Genomic DNA, 19,499 nt, shown 5'->3' on the forward strand with positions numbered 1-19,499 from the left:
TCTCAAAGAAAACAGTAACAAATTAGATAGTAAGTGGAAACTTTTAAACTACCATTTTTCTTAAGAAAAATTAATGTAACAGAAGATCCGAAAAGGTCCATGTTTTACATGGAATATGATAATAATAAAACAGAAATATTTCTGATATTCTGTTACATTAACTAATTTTTCTATGTCACTCACATACACACAAATAACACCAAAAAATCCACAACAAAAATGGAGATATACTTGTTGGTCTGTTTATGCTACCAGGACTAGGTACAATCGACAAACTTATGAAAGCAAGAAAAGTAACTGCTACAATTGACAAAATCACAGCTAATTTTTTTATTAAAAAAATGTAACTAGAAAGTATAGTTTTGCTGAAACTTCAAAGAAAACTGATCACCTTAAAAGCACCAATCTTTCTGTATAAATACTAAGCAGATGAGAGAAAAAAATCAGTCTCAATCGATGTTCTACAATTATTGATGCTGCCACCGCAATGAAAAACATACATTTGTTTGGTCATCCAAAGCTGTCCTTTACCCGTAACTTCAATAACACATGCTCAATTCATCAAAGAAAGCTGACTACAATCTTGAATAAAAATAAGTAACCTTTCATCAAAGGAAGTTAGCACCAAATTTGAAATAAAAGCAATTGAATCTGATAGATTGTTGCATTTACCAAAGTGACTGGAACAGGATCCTCGATATTACTATACTTTTAATTCATTTCTTTAAAGAAAGATACTTTCACTTAACCAGATTTTGGCATTCCCAGCTTCCATCGCTTTCTAAAGCATATTAGAGTTATCCCCATGTTGACTGCGTTGACTGGTACATTGTGAAGTAATAGAGGGTGGTTATTTGATCTTGCTGCACAACTGACATGTCTTCAGTTTCAACTTTAAACAAATTTCAGTGGATTTCATAAAAAGCTCGAGCTCAGTCTCTAAATAAGCATGCACATATGACAGCAAGGCCAAGGAAATACCATGATGATTTACTAGATGCTGATGGAGGATTTCAAAACTTTATCATTGAGGATGAATTCTTGGACCAGATGACATTATGTAGTGATACTGTAGATTAAAAATGAAAAATGTGGACTTAACTTCAGGTTTGTACACATTTAATACAATTTCCCTTTGATCAAGTACCCAGGTAACTGATCATTAGCATCAACAGGTACCCAATAAAAGTGTTCTTAAATTTTGACAGCTTTACTTTAGGGTCATTGTCTCAAGTCTTAAAAAAATTTGCATTAAGGTTTTGATTAAATTATTTTTTATTTGCTTATATTTCCTAAACCCCTCAGTGTTTTTTTTCATACATGGATTAAGTCAATGTGAACCTAATATAATTCATTCTTTACCTCCTTGTTTGCACCATCAACATTAGCCTCAGGGTCACCTTCACAGAAAATTTGTGTTGCAGTTTTTTGTTTTTTTTTTCATTTGCTTATATTTCCTAAACACATTGATGGATTTTCTTACACTTTCAGTGAATCATCATAAAGTTCAATAATTTTTTCATCAACATGCATGCGCAACCTTTTGACCTTGAAGTCAAAGTCACATTATATGTAAATCCTTTGATCATGAGCTCAACCTACAGGCCCCCTAACCTTATTGTAATATTTAGATAATTGATGAAAGTATCTCACTTATCAGTGGAAAATGTCACTCAGTAAACACTTTTTTTTCTGGCATTTGATCTTGAAATCAAACACATTGTATGATCACATTAAGCTTTATTGCTATTAACTTTACTGGGTACATTACACTTTCAGCAAATTGACATTTTGTCATTTTGCATACTTACTAATTTTTAAGAGCTGTAAGGGAGTGCTGATTTGAGCATTTGTGCATCCTGGGAAAAAAAACACTCTCTTCAGATTGAAGTTATTTGTATGCTGCAGAATGTTTGCAGTTTTAATGAGTAATGAATGCGTTACTTTTTTCAGGTGTCACACAGATTGGAGACATATTGGGGAAGGAAAAGATAAGAAATTGGCCATTCAGATTGTAGGTAAGAAGACAACAGTTGTTAACATACTATAAGATCAGAAGAAAAAATATAGGCATTATTTAACATGGTATAATATTGACTTGACAAGAGAGATTGACATGAGATAACATTGGCATCACACAAAATGTATATGATACAGTATTGGCATGAAAAAGAATTGACATCATATAAAATGGGCATGACACAAGTTCCCAACAGTTAAAATTCTTTTAGACAAAACTACCAATAATATTAAAAGAGACTTAAAGTAGCAGCAGCCAAACATTTTCCAAACTTTTGTTGTATGGGATCTTGTGTAATCAGGTAACCTTGATTATCTGCTCTAGTAATCTGAAATTTACACAGTGGATGGAAGAAACTACAAGATGGAATTAAAGGCAAACTTGATTTAGAGAGATTTTGAATGCTCTGACCAGATCAGCGAAGTACTGGGACAAATTGTGTTCAAATTTGACATTGTTGACAAGAAATCAGAGGTGAAGCAAACAAGAACAAGAACTTTGATATTTTGGGTACAAAGGATTGCTCACCTTGTCCTTTTGGAGATATTGTCCAAGTAGTTGGATGTCACAGACATTGATGTTGTGATGTTTGACTCAGTTCTTGATTCTTGTGACCAAGATTCAGACCTATAGGGAGTGATCTGAACATTGTTCTTAAAAGTGAACCATTTTTTGGGGGGAAAGACATGTAAATGGAGATAAGGGTATATCTTGGAGATCTAGCCTGACTGCAAAATCTCTCTCCTGAATAATGTTGAAGACCAAATTTATCGTCTTCTTTTAGTACTTAGGTGCTGGAATGTGTTGGTTGAGAGAGCTTAGGTCAGTGACTGCACAGAACTCGCTGTTGATTTTAGGAAGTAACAAAAGTCTGGATCAGAACCCCTGGTGAGTTGTGTACAACCTCTGCCACACTTTTTAAGAAGAGTGTTTATTTCCTGCTGCAGAATGTTTGTTTTTTGGGGTTTTTTTTTACATGTGCAGCAAAGGGAACATAACCTAAGGCCATATAAGAAGATCTGCAAGACATATGGGTCCTTTGGGTAGAGTCTCTTTCTCATTTCATTATAAAATGTTGCAGTGTATCCCACCTCATCCCAACCCCCACATTTGCATGTCAAACTTAGGCAGCATGAGCAAGAAAACAATCTTTAATCCTCACTTGCTCACTGAAACAAGGCATTGCCAAGGAGTAAGATTTTAGAGGGGTCCTTCCTAGTTTCCAAGTTAGTGCAGGGGAATGTAGGCTGGGCTCTGAGTTGCTGGACCTGTGCAAGATTTACCACTTTGTTAGCCAGTTTCCTGTCTTTCTCTATGTTGCCATGAAATAGGAGCTTGGAAGACAAAAGCTGTAATCTGAGAGATTGTGGCAGCACAGATGTGGATAGAAGTGTATTTCTCTCATTGAGTTAGAGTTTAATGGAACAGACTCTGCAATTGTAGAGTGAGTGCTGAACTGCCCAGCTTAGTATGAGACATGTGCTAGACTGACCTTCAGACATATCTGTCATCTGGGGACTTGTTGTTGGGTGGGTGATTTGGACTTTTTAACATAGCTTTAACCATTTTTCAGTCATATCGCTACAATGTCTTCAGTGTGGCAGTTTATAGTGATGTCTAGCACTAGGGCATCATGTCACAGACATGTAGCATGATGTCCCACCCAGTCACATTATCCTGATACCAGGCCAGCCAGTCCTAACACTAACCTGTTAATGTTGAGCGCCAAGCGAGGTAGCTGTTTGTACCATTTTTGTAAGTCTTTGGTATGACTTGGCCGGGATCCAACTCACGACCTCCCGCATCTGAGGCGGACGCTCTAACCACTAGGCCTCTAGAGTGATTGTTGGTGGGATGTATAGTAGAAGTCACACAGGTCATGTACACAATCAACACCAACTATTTCAGTCATGGATGACAAGTTTTAGAATTTGATTCTACATACCTTGAATTGGCAAGTATTCACTTAATTTGGATTCTTAAACATCACCATTCCTTTGCAATGTCATTATTTAGATGCACCAAGAAGTGCCTACGGCAAAATCAGTGTTAAAGTATGAGGACATTTTTGGATGAAATGAACCTAAAGGTGTGATCCAGTACAATCCGGATTGAAGGTCATGCACTGTGATGTCAAAATGAAAGCTCCGCATATTGATAAACAAATGCATACAACCCTATATTGTGATGATTATATTCAGTGTGGTCTTTACTTGACCCAAGTTTAGTACATGGTCACCATTGAAAAAGACCATAGAGATTGATCATTTTTGTCTGGAAGTTATTGGTGACAGTTAGGTACAGTGCATTCAATAGTCAGGATTGAACAGACTTTGGTTAAAGAAAATTAGTGATAAAATTTAAAAGAACAATTTATGTTTAATTTAAAATGAGTAAATGCATATACATGACCCATGTGAGTTGTACTATAGTCTATGCTTTGTTTGCTGAAATATAGCCATAAAGACCAGTGGCAGATGTAGCCAATGGATTCAATGTTATGAACCAGTTGCATGTTCAGGAATGGTTTCCAGCTGATATATAGGGTGGATAAGTGAATAACTTTGACATTCCAAGACAATATCTCTGTTGATGGCTTGACATTTGGTGTGGTAAACCAGCATCTTTGTAAAATGCCTATTTTAGAAAAGACAGGCCTGTTGATGCCTTGGTGTTGAAGACGCAACTTGACCAGACATTGGTGACTGTTTGAAAGAATGCAGGTCTTTCTTTGTTAAAAGGTCAGAATGCAGGTGACCTTTATTTAAGGTGGCTTCATTAAGTGACCTTTAATTGTGGATGAGAAGTGAAGTCTTGTGCAGAAGCCAGGTGACTTTTTTGCACATGGATGGCTAAATCTTCCCAAGACATTTTCTGATGGAGTAGAGAAGAGTGGGCTGCAAAACTTGTACCATCAAAATCAGAGGCTTGAGTCACAAAGCCTCTTTCAATGGTAGCCATGACTGAGCTAGAGAATGAGCTTGCCTGGGACACTGAACGAGGATGAAAATTTTTTTGTGTTGGGAAATGTTGGTCTGTCAGTAATTCATGTTGAAAAATGATAATCTCGGGGCAAACTGGGTGCCTGGGAAAGGGATATAGGTGTATCCTGTACTGGGTCACAATGGAGCCATGACTAGTGGTGGTCTGTATTGCCCTCATTTGTGTATGTCGAGTACTGGATATTGTTGGAAGCTTGATGACTGAGTTTGGTGTAGGTTACACTGTGAATCAGCGGAAGAGCTGGAGCTGGTAGTGGCATTACTGGTGGCAGGTACCATCTGCATCTTGAGTCTTGGGATGGGTATGTTAAAAAGATTAACCCTGGTGATGCTAAACACAGGTCCAGGTAGAATTGGAGTGAGACTGGATGAGGTATGAGGATGACTGACATCTGGATGCCAAGGTCCAGTACTGGATAGTAAGAGATAGATCACCATAGCCAGTCTGACTGACATCTGGATGCCAAGGTCCAGTACAGGATAGTAAGAGATAGATCGCCATAGCCAGTACTGGCATTTTTAAGATTGGCCTATGTAGGCAACTTTTCCCTGTCAGTACTGGTCCGTGAGTATGTTCGCTGCTGACATGACTGAAAAATATTGGTGGCAAACTGGGTATTGATGTCATTACTGTCAACTGTAGCGGAATTGGTGGCAAGGTCATTGTTGTCCACATCTTTGAAGAACACTTTCTGGCTCTACTGCAGGCTCAGAACAGTTGCTGGCATAAACCATGTGCCATCTGTCCTCAATCTGGCATAAACCATATGCCATCTGTCCTCAGTCTGGCATAAACTATGTACCATCTGTCCTCAATCTGATGAGCTCAGATTTCATATGTAATCAGGTATTAGCAAAATCTCATGCAATTTGTATTGTTGGGCTGATTATCTTAAGCCAGCTTAAACATTAATATTGCTCATAATCTTGTACTTGTAAGTGAAGAGATTAGCACAGTGGCATATTATACAGGTAAAAGTAGTCCAGCATATTGCTAGGCTGACAGTAAACTGGACACTAATAAATGGATTAAATGGCAGGGAACATTACAGAAATGATTAGTAACAACAATCAACTTCTTTTTGCTCAGCCCACCTTTTATTTAGTTAAAGAAAAAACTTTAACATCAGTATAATTCAAGAGTGAGAGGACATAACAGCTGTATGGATATACAGACCTGCAAACGCATTGATATATTGACAAGCTTCTTACACTAAGGTGTGTATGACAATAAGTTCTCATTAATTGGAATAAAATGCATTGAAGTTATGGTCCTGTGATGTATTGCACATTCTTTTGACCATGGGGATAGATAAGTAAGATGGCTCTGGTTTACTTATCATAAAATGAATACAATTATTGAGTAAAATAATTCAGTAAGCAAATATATGGAGTATACTTCTCTGTGATCAGAAAACTCCCAAGGAGTACACGAAAAAGAAATACATTCTTGAATGTACGAAAAAACATAAAATGTTTATTATCATTTTGGGGATGAGATCACACATGAATAATACAAAATGATTGTGGCGTGGCTCTTGAATTTTTGTATGTATTTGTCTCGTACACGTATAGTTTTTTCTTTTTAAAAGTATGAAAAATAACATGCAAAATGTTTATTCTGGGATCTTGTAGTTTGCAATGTTGCAGACTGCAATTTTATTTCCTTATTGGCAACAAAATATAACCATCTGGCGATTGTTTTTAATTGGCAGAATTGTTCGCTGTTTAAACTTGTATATACAACTTTTGGCTTGGAGTGGAGAAATTCAGAGGCCCCATGAAAGGAAGCCACAAACTTGATATAAAATGCACTGAAATTTATCTGTTGTTACATGAACAATTTCTTTGTTCATATTGACAAACCATCTTAACAGTGCATTGTTATATCATAATCCACTTGTGTTGACATCTAGCATGAGTAATGTATTTTGTGAGATATCTGATTTTCTGTTGTTAACATTTCTGGTAGTGGATGAGGCATTATCTCGTATCTATGTTTCATCGGATTTATGGCCATTCACTAGAAATTATTATATTTACAAAGACTGACATTTTTATGTGGATGGTAAGTAAAATTCCTCTTCTTTTCACTGAGAATTAGATCCTTCAGAACACTCACATTTTCTGTACTAGTCCTTGTCATCAGACCAGAACACCTGCGTCTCTATCATCTGTTGACCCTTTGTTAAATTTCTGAAGCATGCATTGAAGGCAGCATGACAAAAAAAAACATCTCACTTGTTGATCTATTCAAATCAGCAGGGAGGAACAGTAACTGCAATCAACCAAAAATACCAATTCCTTTTTTAAAAATGTAAAAATAGTTTGGGGAAATTTCAAAGAAAACAGCTTACCTTTGAAGCAATGACTGTTTTGAAAACATGGAGAAGAAACATCAGTTTCAATCATGCAATACAATTATTTGATATTTCCGTCACAATAAGAAGTGAGCATTTGCTTTGTTCTCCAAAGCTGTCCTTTAGTGGTGACTTCAATAACACATGCACATTTCATCTAAGAAAGCTGACTACAGTCTCCATTAAAAACAAACAAATTTTCTTCAAAAGAATTCAATATCAAACTTAAATAAAAGCAATGTAATATGATGAATGTTTTCATTTTCCAACTTGACTGGAACACATTTACTGTGCTGTGAAAGTTTCCTTTTTGCAGGGAAAATGTTTATGCTTACGAACGCTTCATAATTTGTTATGTGTTTATCCACTGAATTCAGACCTATATTACCTGATTCAAAATTATTGAATATTTTAAATCTCTGTGTCTGCATTTTTCGATGGAATTACCTATGATGTGGATTCAATGTATGTGATAAGATTTGCGGGTGAGTACACGGTGTTAATACTCTATTCATGCTATACATAAGACGTATATATAAACATTATACACATATATGTACTCATCAGTGGTTCTCTGAATAAAGTAAAATATATATGCCTTCTCTGTTTTCACTACAGGTGTATTTCCCATTTAATATGTATCGATTTAAGATGGTAACTGTGCCAATGAAGCACTTATTTCACTGCCCTTATTTATTACCTTCCTCCCCCACAATATTTTTTGGGTACATGCATCATTTTGTTCAGTTAACTAACCTGGTTGCTTATAACACAGCCAGGTTATATGGCTGCCAACTACCGTGTTATAGTGGGGTCACACTGTATCATGGACCCTATTTAACCTACACTTGTGAAAATTTGCAGGTGGGTGTATATCAAGGAGAGTAACTATGCCATGTGAAACTTGGTCACTGTGTCTTAATTTTTTAATTTAAGTGACATTTGCATACTTTGTGCCATTTGTTTTGTTACATCCCTATTAAATCTTAACAGACCTTTATGTAACCGTACACTGGTGAGACTTTATGATAATGCATCCTAATGAGTAGTATATTGCATTTATATTCCCTTCCTTCACATGATGTTTCAGTCACTAGCCTAGATTCTCAACCAGTTATATTCCCTTCCTTCACAACATGTTTCAGTCATTAGCTTAGATTCACAAAAAATTATATTCCCTTCCTTCACATGATGTTTCAGTCATTAGCTTAGATTCACAACCATTTATATTCCCTTCCTTCACAAGATGTTTCAGTTATTAGCTTAGATTCTCAACCAATTATATTCCCTTCCTTCACAAGATGTTTCAGTCATTAGCTTAGATTCTCAACCAGTTATATTCACTTCCTTCACATGATGTTTCAGTCATTAGCTTAGATTCTCAACCAGTTATATTCCCTTCCTTCACATGATGTTTCAGTCATTAGCTTAGATTCTCAACCAGTTATATTCCCTTCCTTCACATAGTGCTTCAGTCATTAGCTTAGATTCTCAACCAGTTATATTCCCTTCCTTCACATGATGTTTCAGTCATTAGCTTAGATTCTCAACCAGTTATATTCCCTTCCTTCACATAGTGCTTCAGTCATTAGCTTAGATTCTCAACCAGTTATATTCCCTTCCTTCACATAGTGCTTCAGTCATTAGCTTAGATTCTCAACCAGTTATATTCCCTTCCTTCACATGATGTTTCAGTCATTAGCTTAGATTCACAAAAAATTATATTCCCTTCCTTCACATGATGTTTCAGTCATTAGCTTAGATTCACAACCATTTATATTCCCTTCCTTCACATAGTGCTTCAGTCATTAGCTTAGATTCACAACCAGTTACATTCCCTTCCTTCACATAGTGCTTAAGTCATTAGCTTAGATTCTCAACCAGTTATATTCCCTTCCTTCACATGATGTTTCAGTCATTAGCTTAGATTCACAAAAAATTATATTCCCTTCCTTCACATGATGTTTCAGTCATTAGCTGAGATTCACAACCATTTATATTCCCTTCCTTCACTTGATGTTTCAGTCACTAGCTTAGATTCTCAACCAGTTATATTCCCTTCCTTCACATAGTGCTTCAGTCATTAGCTTAGATTCACAACCAGTTATATTCCCTTCCTTCACATGATGTTTCAGTCATTAGCTTAGATTCACAAAAAATTATATTCCCTTCCTTCACATGATGTTTCAGTCATTAGCTTAGATTCACAACCATTTATATTCCCTTCCTTCACATGATGTTTCAGTCATTAGCTTAGATTCTCAGCCATCTTAAATTGGCTGTCATGGCAAATTTCTATGCCAGGCACTGAATTCCTATTGCCTTGGCACCAATCCTCCAAGGTCGTGTTTATATTGTATGAGAAGTTATGCTGGTTTATTAGTTAGCATACCAGACGTACAACCTGAATCCTACCTTTGGACCAGTCATTTATCTGTCATTTTTGTGTCCCTCAAAATGGGACTGCATTCAGGTTACCTTGGTAACTAAACTTCATGTTTTGTTGTGCCATAATAAAACCATAACAATCCAATCATGTTGGGTAATCCAGCTGTGCTCATGTTAGTGAATGGATTCAATCATTCATGCTAAGTTTTGTAACTTTGATTTTTTATCTGTGAATCCTGTCAATTCTGCATAATTCCTTAGTGACATCATAGTCTGATAAATCAACCCCACAAATCTGTGTTGATACTTATGGATGATGTTGTGGGTCTGATGTCACCTGTTCATTAGAATATGCAGTTTTGCTGCATTCAAATCATTCTGGAACAAACCCGCATACGCTTTAAACACATACCAGTAATTGGTAACATCCATATCAAGTGCAGAATTCGAAATGGCCACAGGACAGATGGTTGTGCTATTCCAGGTGGAATTATAATTCACCAAACATATGATTTGCTCAGGAAATATAATCTACATGTTACCAAAAGAACCGTTCAGCCAACAGTAGCTGCACAGCCACAAGAAATACCGGTAAGTGTATAAAATGTACTTTGATGTATGCAGCCAAATTTGAATGCAGATAATTGCAGCTTTTAATGAATATGTGATATCAGCCCCTTACCCTAAAATCAATATCATCATGGGGGAAGCGCTGATTTATCGACCTAGTGACAGCACAATGAAAAGAAAGAATTTTAATAAGGTATTTTGCATGCAGACAGAAATTTTACGAGGTCTTGTATTTTCAGCCCCTGATGTACTAAATATCAACCTAACTCCAACATTGATAGAGCTGTACAACAAAACTAAAGTCACCTGGACAGAGGACTATTACATGCAGAAGGAAGACAGGTATGTGTCTTTTCCTCAATTAAAAGATGTATCATAATTTCTCAAAAACCACAATTTGACTTAATTTGGCAGAGAGCATCCTCAGTTGAAGAGCACCAGTCCAACATTAAATCTTGCAACCATTACTAAAAATAGTTTAAACCTTTTTGATAATATTTTGGAAACTGATTAATAGAATTTGTGCAAACGTTTGCTCACTGGCCTTAACCCTGTTAGTGTGGGAGCCATATATTTATGGATGACGTCACTTGGCTTTGTATGCAGGAACTATATATCATCACTTAGCTGTGTGCGGATACCATATTTTTATGGAACAGGACAGTGACATCTACGGATGTCCAATCTAGGCCAGTCATTAATCGTGTGCTAATAATAGCTGAGATAGCACATATAATAGTCTCAAAGACCACAGCTCTGCATCACTGTAACAGAACATCAGTGAAACAAATATTACAACAGGCTTATTGGCCCAGGAAAGACTCTTGTCAGCCAGTGGACATTGGTGAAAATGAAAAATATTACATTACTCTATTGTGTAGAAAGAAGACCCAGACTAAAGGCTGTGATAATATTGCCCTACCTGATGATATTACATTAAAATCATTCATTCAGATGTAGACACTAGAATGTTAAGAATTAAATACATCTGTTTGGTAGGCCATTTACAGTTGTGCTCATTCCAACTGAACATCAGAAGATGTTTAAAAATAAGATTTTAAAACAATTTGAGTTATAAAGAAAGTTATTCTAAAACTATATTAAAGAATGCTTTAATTATAAAAGCTATTAAAAGAAATCAAAGGCATAATATAACCGATTCTATTGATATGCATTCAGTTTACATGTTTATAGACAGTAAGAAAGTTAAAATATACAGAAGACTTAGTAGTGAAGCTGGAAAAAATAAACTTTTGCGTAGCATGAGTATAAAATTTACCCTAAAAGTCATTAAATCCTTGAATGAAATCCTAACCTTTCAACAGTATTTTTTATTTTGAATGAATAAGTTGTGATTCATTTTACTTGATGTGATGAAAAAATAAAAATAGAGTCCACTTCAGTTGATGAGAAACCTATAGATGGATTGTGTCTCAGTTGTTACATTTATCACATGTATAGAGTTATATTCGTCAAATTTATTCTTGCAAGCAACAGTAATTGCTTATAGATATGTTTAAATTAAAATCTGTACAACATTTGCCTTTCAACAATTTTCAGTTTTAATAAAATTTGTACAACTGATGCTGATCCCGCTTCAAATATGGCTACTGATCCTAAAAACAGAAATGTGACTGTTAAAGAAAAAATAACCTTTAAACAACTTTTCCAAAATTCCTGAATAGACTTTTTTCTTCAAACTTGATAGAAATCATTTAGTATAGAAAGAAGTTAATCTAGTTAAATTCTGGATGTACATGTATTTTAGACTATTTTCCAGAGACTTTGTACAAGGTACAGATTTATATTTTATTGCTTGTAAGGAAAAGCAACCCACAGTGAAGAGTAACTGGTCTACTTTTATTTAACTACACCTCTCCCTCCATAACTTGCACACAGCGGGGTCCAAAAACATAGACTGCACTTTAAACAAGGGCATGATTTACAGAGGGACATAAATAAAATCTGCTAGACATCCAGAGCATGCAGTAGTGGGGTGAGGGTGGGCACTTGGCTGTTTAATGACTGAATTTTTGTTTTATAATCGCTTTGAGAATAATTGACAAGAACGTGCTTTCTCTAATGATGTTCGTCATTTTGTATAAATTATGTTTATATCCAAAATGTCCAACATCTGAAAGATCGTTAATATTATTCCAAATGGTGTCAACAACAAGCCATTTGTTTGAGAAAACATTTGTGCATTGCATCACTGCTTTTTGTTTTGATGATTAGTCTGGTTCCTGGAGTGGCATGTAATAGTGTAGTGCTAAGAAGGATGTCTATGAAGCAGGGAACCAGACTAACTGTTGATACATCACCAAACAAGATTCCTTTTTTTTATAAAAAAACAGCGACATTTATTTCAGGAGACTTTTGTTTACATAGAAATTAAATTTTTGTATTGTTCAGTTAGTAAAATATTGATGCCATGCTTTCATTGCAAGTAATAGTGAAACTTCTTATCATCCTTAAGTGCCAGTTCAGGAATTCCCTGAAACTCGTTTCCCCTCAATGGTCCCTATCTGTGAAACAGTCAGTTATTTTACGAAATATTCATTTTGTTTGGTTGCCTTGCTATCTTTGATCACAGTTGTGATTGAGTAGGTTAATTTAAGGTAGTTTAATTATATTACTTACACAATAACGTTTATAACCCTGTTCAGTTGATCAACTGAAATGGGTTCACCCAACATATGACCAGGGCTGCTAGATCTTAAGCATCTAGGATTTGCATGACTTTTAACTTTTCTTTTATTCCACCTCCTTTATTTGATTCAAAAACCGCATTTTAAAGTTATAGTACAAAGGTCAGCTTTTAATTCAGTGCAACAATACAACAAATACTTCTGCTAGTCAGATAGAAAAAAAGGTCGGCACTTAATTAGGTTCTCTGAGAAAAGCTTGTGGACAGAGCTGTTATGTTAGATTGACACATTTTTGTTTAAATACAAGAGGACACATTTCTTTTATGATGATTAGATGGAAAAGGAACTGATAGATATAACTAAAACACAAATTTTACTTGATAAAAAATTATTTAATTGGTATTTATTTATTAAAGTACTGCCTCCACTAGGTGTAAGTGACGTTTCATTGATTAAAATTTCCTTGAATATCATTAATTTTGGTGCACTAAGAATGTTGTTTGGAAAGTAAATGTAACAAATTATATGACTTCTTATTAAAAGTTGATAAGTTCATAATGTTAATTAAAATTTACAGGTTCTATCTACCATTTTTGACAATAAAACGAGCACTAGTTCAGGGTTTCAGTTACCAATTTTGAGATTTTCTTTAATTTCAACAAATAGGGGTCAATTTTTCTCTATTTTCTAGCTTAATAAATGGGATCCATGCCTGACTCTGCATTAAAAGTGGGTTTGTGAGTTATCGAGCGAGAGGTGTAATAAATCATTAGCTTTACTGGTCATAGGCCAGAAAAGTTTATGGGAAAGGCTGTTGTCTGTCATCCATCATTTGTCATCCATTAACACAATTTTGTTATCACTATTCCTCATGAACTGCTTGGAGGATACCATGGTCTACTTTGGTCCTGCTTGGTATTGCTTGGATATCCAGTATGGCCACCGTAGAAGCTATCTTCAAAATCTTGTTTTCGCTACTTCTTCTCAACAGAAAGTTGTGTTGACATGGGATTTTCAGCAGGAGACTTATTAGGATGTTTAAAAGAAAATGGTAAAGCTCAGATGCCCGGTATATGTTTGAGACTGCATCTTGAAAATCATATCACTGTTCCTCCTAAATGAATGGTCATACCATTATTGGATATTCGCTGAAAGACTTATGATGTCAGATTGATCCTCAGTGAGAATCTGGTCTGATGTCCATTATGACAGGAGCCCTGGATGGCTGAGCAGTTTATGGTGCTAACCTTTACAGATCAGTTGCACATCTTACCTCTGTCCATGTGAATTCAAGTTTCAGCTCAACCACTGTGGGCATGTGCAAAAGTTTGTCAGTGCTTCTCATGGGGCTGTAGTTGTTCACAGGTTCTTCCTGTACCAAATATACTGACTGCCATGTATACTCTATCATATATTGAAAAATGGCATTAAACTCCACAAAATCAAACCGTTATGGCCACCATAGCAGCCATCTTGAAATTATTTTTTTATTGCTGCAACTCCTGAATGGAAGATTTATTATTATTTCTGTTGGTTCAGAATGAAAAGGGTGCTGATGTGACCTCCAATTTTCTACCATTTTGTAATCTTGAAAATCTTGTCACCATTTCTTATAGATAGATGGTCATATTCACATGAGATTTTCACCAAAAGATCTCTTTACTAGATACATCCTTGACTGATCCATTTGAAGAAGGAGTGGTTAATCATAATGGGGTTTTACATGACTTTGAGATTATAATGATAGCTAGCGACTTCAGCTTTAATCTGGTTTACAGTCTTTAGTATATGACCTTATGGTTTTAGAAAACCAATACCCAGACTCTGACTTTTAAATTTTTATAGCAAATTCTCCATAATGGTCATGTTCAATATTGTCTCACAGAGAAATGATGTGCAGAACAATCTGCACTTTGACTGCAAACCCTTCTAAGTGATCATGGTTACAAACAATTAAATAAAATTCATTGGCCTTTTTCTGTTTTTCTGATGCAGTAATTCATAGCAGTGTTGAATTAATTATTTTGCACACAAAAAATCATGGTCACTGGTCTAGTTCCACATGTGGGTTGCTTGTGACAGCAATTTATATAATAAAATGGATCTATGCATGATGACTGGTTGCATATAGCATAGGTCACTCAGGACAGGTTTTTCTGTATAAGTTAATGATCATTATAAATGAATAATAGTTGAAACAATTCAGTATGGACAAAAAGATGGCCTAATTAAAATTTTAATATTTCAGTCAGCTGCCTTGTAGTTTTCGGAGACGGCAACCTTATACACCGTTTGTCATCCGTAACCAAACAGGAAACCAGTTATGGTTCTTTACTGTTACCACTACTCCATCCAGGTGAGTAGAAAATACTTGATAACTAGATACCTGTAAGTAGACTGCATAGTGAAGAAGTTGTCGTATCAAGGGTTTAACTTGGAGTCTCTTAACTGGAGAAGTGTAAATTAAATTGATTTAATTATTTGTCCATAAATTGTCATATCCAAGAATCCTTTAGAATTCCACATTCATTTTAAAAGTGTTTTGAAAACACTTTAGAAATACTGAATTAGAGTATCAAGTGAATAAATTTATCATTATTATGTTTAACATTTTACAAGTTTATCCTTGAGTAAACAGTGGGATGTATGAAAGAAATGATTTTAGCATTGACATTATCCCGTTATTTACTAGTTAGAAGTTGATGTCATTTATATCAAGAGCTAGCTACCAGCATAGTAGCAGGTACTATCCTAAAGCTCTTGTAACTTAGTCATAAATACAAACTTGCACATAGTATTTTGTTTTTTTTCTTTTTTTTGGCAAAATTTCTGTAATGAAAAATCATTTGTTTCCCAATTTTTGTCTGAGCAAATTAGGTCATCACTGAAATTAAGAGTTTATTGATGACTATAGTATTAAAATACCTCCCTGTTTGTTTGTACCCCTCAACCGATTTAAAAAACGGTAATCTTTTATGTGATAAAAAGTGCACAGAACTTAGTCGATTCATTCATTGATTTATAATTTCTAACCTGACTGTGAGTAGAATGGTCCTAACACCATCATCATCAGCGCATTTCATTATTAACAGAAGTTTTCAATGTAATAGACAGACATGCTGTAGATCCATTTCCAGTTCATGGACAAATCCATTTTCAGCAAAGGGGTGTGTGCACAACTACAGATGTACATGCATGTATGTCATCTGCTTCCAATATTGACAATGTCTAAGCAAGTAGAGGAAAAGAATAACAACAACATATTTGCCTTTCATATGGATTTAATAAGTGGTTTAATTTCTATGTTCATGTGTGCAAGGGATATAATTCCAAACTCTCAACGTTATGGTAATTTATGGAATTATCCAGCAGTTACCGAATAGGATGAACTATGTCATTATGTTGTCTGATGGAAATAAACTAGCCCACAGTGTACGCAATATGGCGCTGTTTTAGTATGGAAAGTCCGTCACGCATGAAAGGTGCTGGGGATGCCAGTATTAGTGCCATTCTGGTCACAGTCAAGTTAGAAATTATAAATCAATTCAATTGACTTAGTTCTGTGCACTTTTTATCATATTAAACATATTCATTATTGAAATTGGTAGGGGGGTACAAACAAACATGGATATATAGTCAGACTATATACGTAAGGTTCAAGCAAACCCAATGCTATCAACTTTAGGAAACATTTTTTGACATGTATGTTAAAATTAGGATAATCTAATTGCATACACTTATCACTTATAATTATGTTCATTTTAGTGTCATGTCCACAAGTCCACAACAGAAGGGGCAAAAGGAAGATGAAGCCTACCTCCAGGCCTCTAAACCCAGGTGTGTCCAGCCAAAAGAGGAGGTCCCTTTCAGCTTTTATCAGAGGGAGAAGATGAGACATAAGGTAAGCTATAGGCTAATTTATTTTGAAGAAAGGTAAGAGTTACGTATCTTTTCATTAGGTCAGGAGTCAGTCATTATTCACAAACTTGTCTCTAAGGGCAGGCAATGTTTCAGTTTAGTTATCACTAAGAATAGTCACATTTAACCTCTTTTCATTCCATATTCATCCCAGGGATTTGGGGTACCAACCATTTAATTCCAGGTGGGGGTATTAGTGTCTGGGATTCTTTTCTTAAATTTCCAGTCTCCAGATAGTTTCAAAAAAATTATTTCTCTGATTTGACAAAAGAAAGAACTTATTTTATCCATTTAAAAAAAAATAAATTTCAAAAAAATAAATTATTTTGAAGTAAAAGAAAAATAAATAGCCTGGTTCCCAAACAAATCAAGGTCAACAATAGAAAATTAAGTGGTCAGTCCCTCATATAAGGCAACTGCAGTTTTATCTGAGCAAGTTGAGCAAGCAATTAATCCAGATATTGTCTGAAGTATAAACAACTGTTTCTATGCCTTAACCGATTCGGCCCCGATCCCGTCTGTAGGCGTGATGAGGCTGTACCCTACTTCCAAGCTCTGCAGCATCAAGGTCATTTAAGATGCACCAAAGTGTGTGGTATTAAAAAAAAGCAGACAGATATAGCTCTAAAATGATATCAAATAATCTGGAAGTTCTAGTTGCACTACAAAATGCAGAGAGAAAAACCTCATTTTTTGGACCCGTTTTTTTTTCACCCAAAATTTGCCCAAGATCAGAATGCAATTTGTGTCCAGATTTTAGACCTTTTGGCCTCAGATCTAAGACATACCGGTCTTAACTGCACACAACCAGGTGAACCTTTGCAAAAACTAGGATAAGGTGGGCATTTGGAATAAATTGCGGTCTCCGTACAAAAATGATGGGTCCATTAAGCAAAAAATAAAAAAAGAAAAAAAAAAGAACTCCAACTTTTACCCTTCTGCTCATGCGCAAGCAAAATAACCAATGGAAAATGATGTTTCTAATACAACTAGGCATTAGTCTCATGGAAAATCAGTTGAAAGCCGATGTATTATGATGTATTCAGAAATAGCCCCCCCAAATGTCTTTCCTACGCACATTTCAGGCAAAAACAACAAAAACCTCTGGGGCCGAATGAGTTAATAAGTACAAGTTGACTCAAAAAAATACTTCACTAGTTTCATAGTCATATGTAAGTTTTGAGTAGTGAAAAAAGTGTTTTGTCATGGTACACAAAGTAAAGTAAGATCAATTAAAATTTTTTAGAGTTAATGATGATTTAATTCAGATGATGGATTGATGAAAGCAGGATGCAGTGTTTTGTGTGGAACATAACTTTGGAAGAAAACAACATATACAGTTATTTTATGATTTTGTTGAATTTAGCATTAAATTTAAGTTTTAATGATCTATTACTACTGTTACTATTACTGCAAACAATAATGGTATTTGGTGGTTAGTCAGTATTAAAAACCAAGTGTAAAAGGTGACTGCATACAGAGGTCATCTTTTTACAAAGACCAGTTTGGCCATTTCTCATGGGTAGTTAATATTGACAAGTTCGACTGTTCCTTGATTTGTCAAAATTGGCTGAATCTGAGTCTGTTATAAATTAGTGCTAATGATATAATTATCAATGACTGTCAAATACTTGTAGAAAACACATAGTCTGAGTGTGAACCAGCTTGTGGTGAAGGTAGAAGGATGGAAGAAGTTATCCCCAGTGTCAGTGGATAAAGTGGGCATATACTTCAGATATGCTGAACCAGAGAGACCCAAAGCATCCAACATCATGATGGTGGTGAGTATGTGAATGGCTGTTTTATCTTCCTGTGTACCAGCATGCAATGCAACTGTTCATTCTTCCTAGGATCTAGACAATAGTTTGGATTGGGTTTCATAGGACCTGCTGCATAGAGAGATGGCTAAGTGGGCTAAATTTGTACTTCTACATTGTTTTTAAAATCTTGGTTAGGTTTTTGTGTTTGGCTTAGATTTTTACCAGCCTATATACATAGTTGTACCCAAAAACAAAACTTGGTGAGAGGATACATTTTTATTATTTCTACACTCTGATTGCAGAAAGAGATCTCTGTAACCAATATTTCATGCCTCTGTACCTTTATTGGAACATTGTTTAAGTTCATTATTGGGTCACATCATGCTGTATGTACTGTATATATTGTACATAACAGATAGAAGGACTCAAGGTAGATTAGTTCTATAACTAATTGAATTACCGTCTCTAAATAAAGTCTTTATTATTATTATTATTATTATTATTATTAACTCCCATATCTCTTGCCTAGGATGTCATATAATTACAACATCTGTATATTATTTTTCATGCACACCTAATATCACCTTGGTTATTAAAGTCCTGTTTAATTCATATGCATTATTAATTTGAAGCCTTCTACAATGTCTGAAACACTACTGAAACTTGAGTAAAATACTATATAATGATCAAGATTTTGGAGAAATGGCATAGAAGTTTTAGTAAAACTTTTTGTGAAACCTCACAAATATTTCAGTGAAATTTTAGTGAGGTCTCACCACATTTTCAGTGAAAGTTTTGGTCACATGCAGATAAAAGTGGACATGGGGGGTAGG

The 19,499-nt window shown here is 35.2% G+C and overlaps 1 protein-coding gene across 6 annotated transcripts in view; it reads left to right on the forward strand.

The window, feature by feature from the left end:
• Positions 1-19,499, forward strand: part of LOC149796476 (intermembrane lipid transfer protein VPS13D-like) — a 360,667-nt gene that overhangs the window by 224,552 nt on the left and 116,616 nt on the right. For all 6 annotated transcript variants that reach the window (XM_089961181.1, XM_089961184.1, XM_089961183.1 and 3 more), the window contains 5 exons: positions 1,954-2,018; positions 10,580-10,682; positions 15,237-15,344; positions 16,754-16,889; positions 18,544-18,687. In XM_089961181.1, the coding sequence (XP_089817307.1) occupies positions 1,954-2,018; positions 10,580-10,682; positions 15,237-15,344; positions 16,754-16,889; positions 18,544-18,687 (556 nt within the window). The remainder of the gene's footprint in view (positions 1-1,953; positions 2,019-10,579; positions 10,683-15,236; positions 15,345-16,753; positions 16,890-18,543; positions 18,688-19,499) is intronic.

This window comes from Sinohyriopsis cumingii, chromosome 6, assembly GCF_028554795.1.
Source record: "Sinohyriopsis cumingii isolate HCF-2022 chromosome 6, ASM2855479v2, whole genome shotgun sequence".
In the NCBI taxonomy this organism is placed as follows: domain Eukaryota; kingdom Metazoa; phylum Mollusca; class Bivalvia; order Unionida; family Unionidae; genus Sinohyriopsis; species Sinohyriopsis cumingii.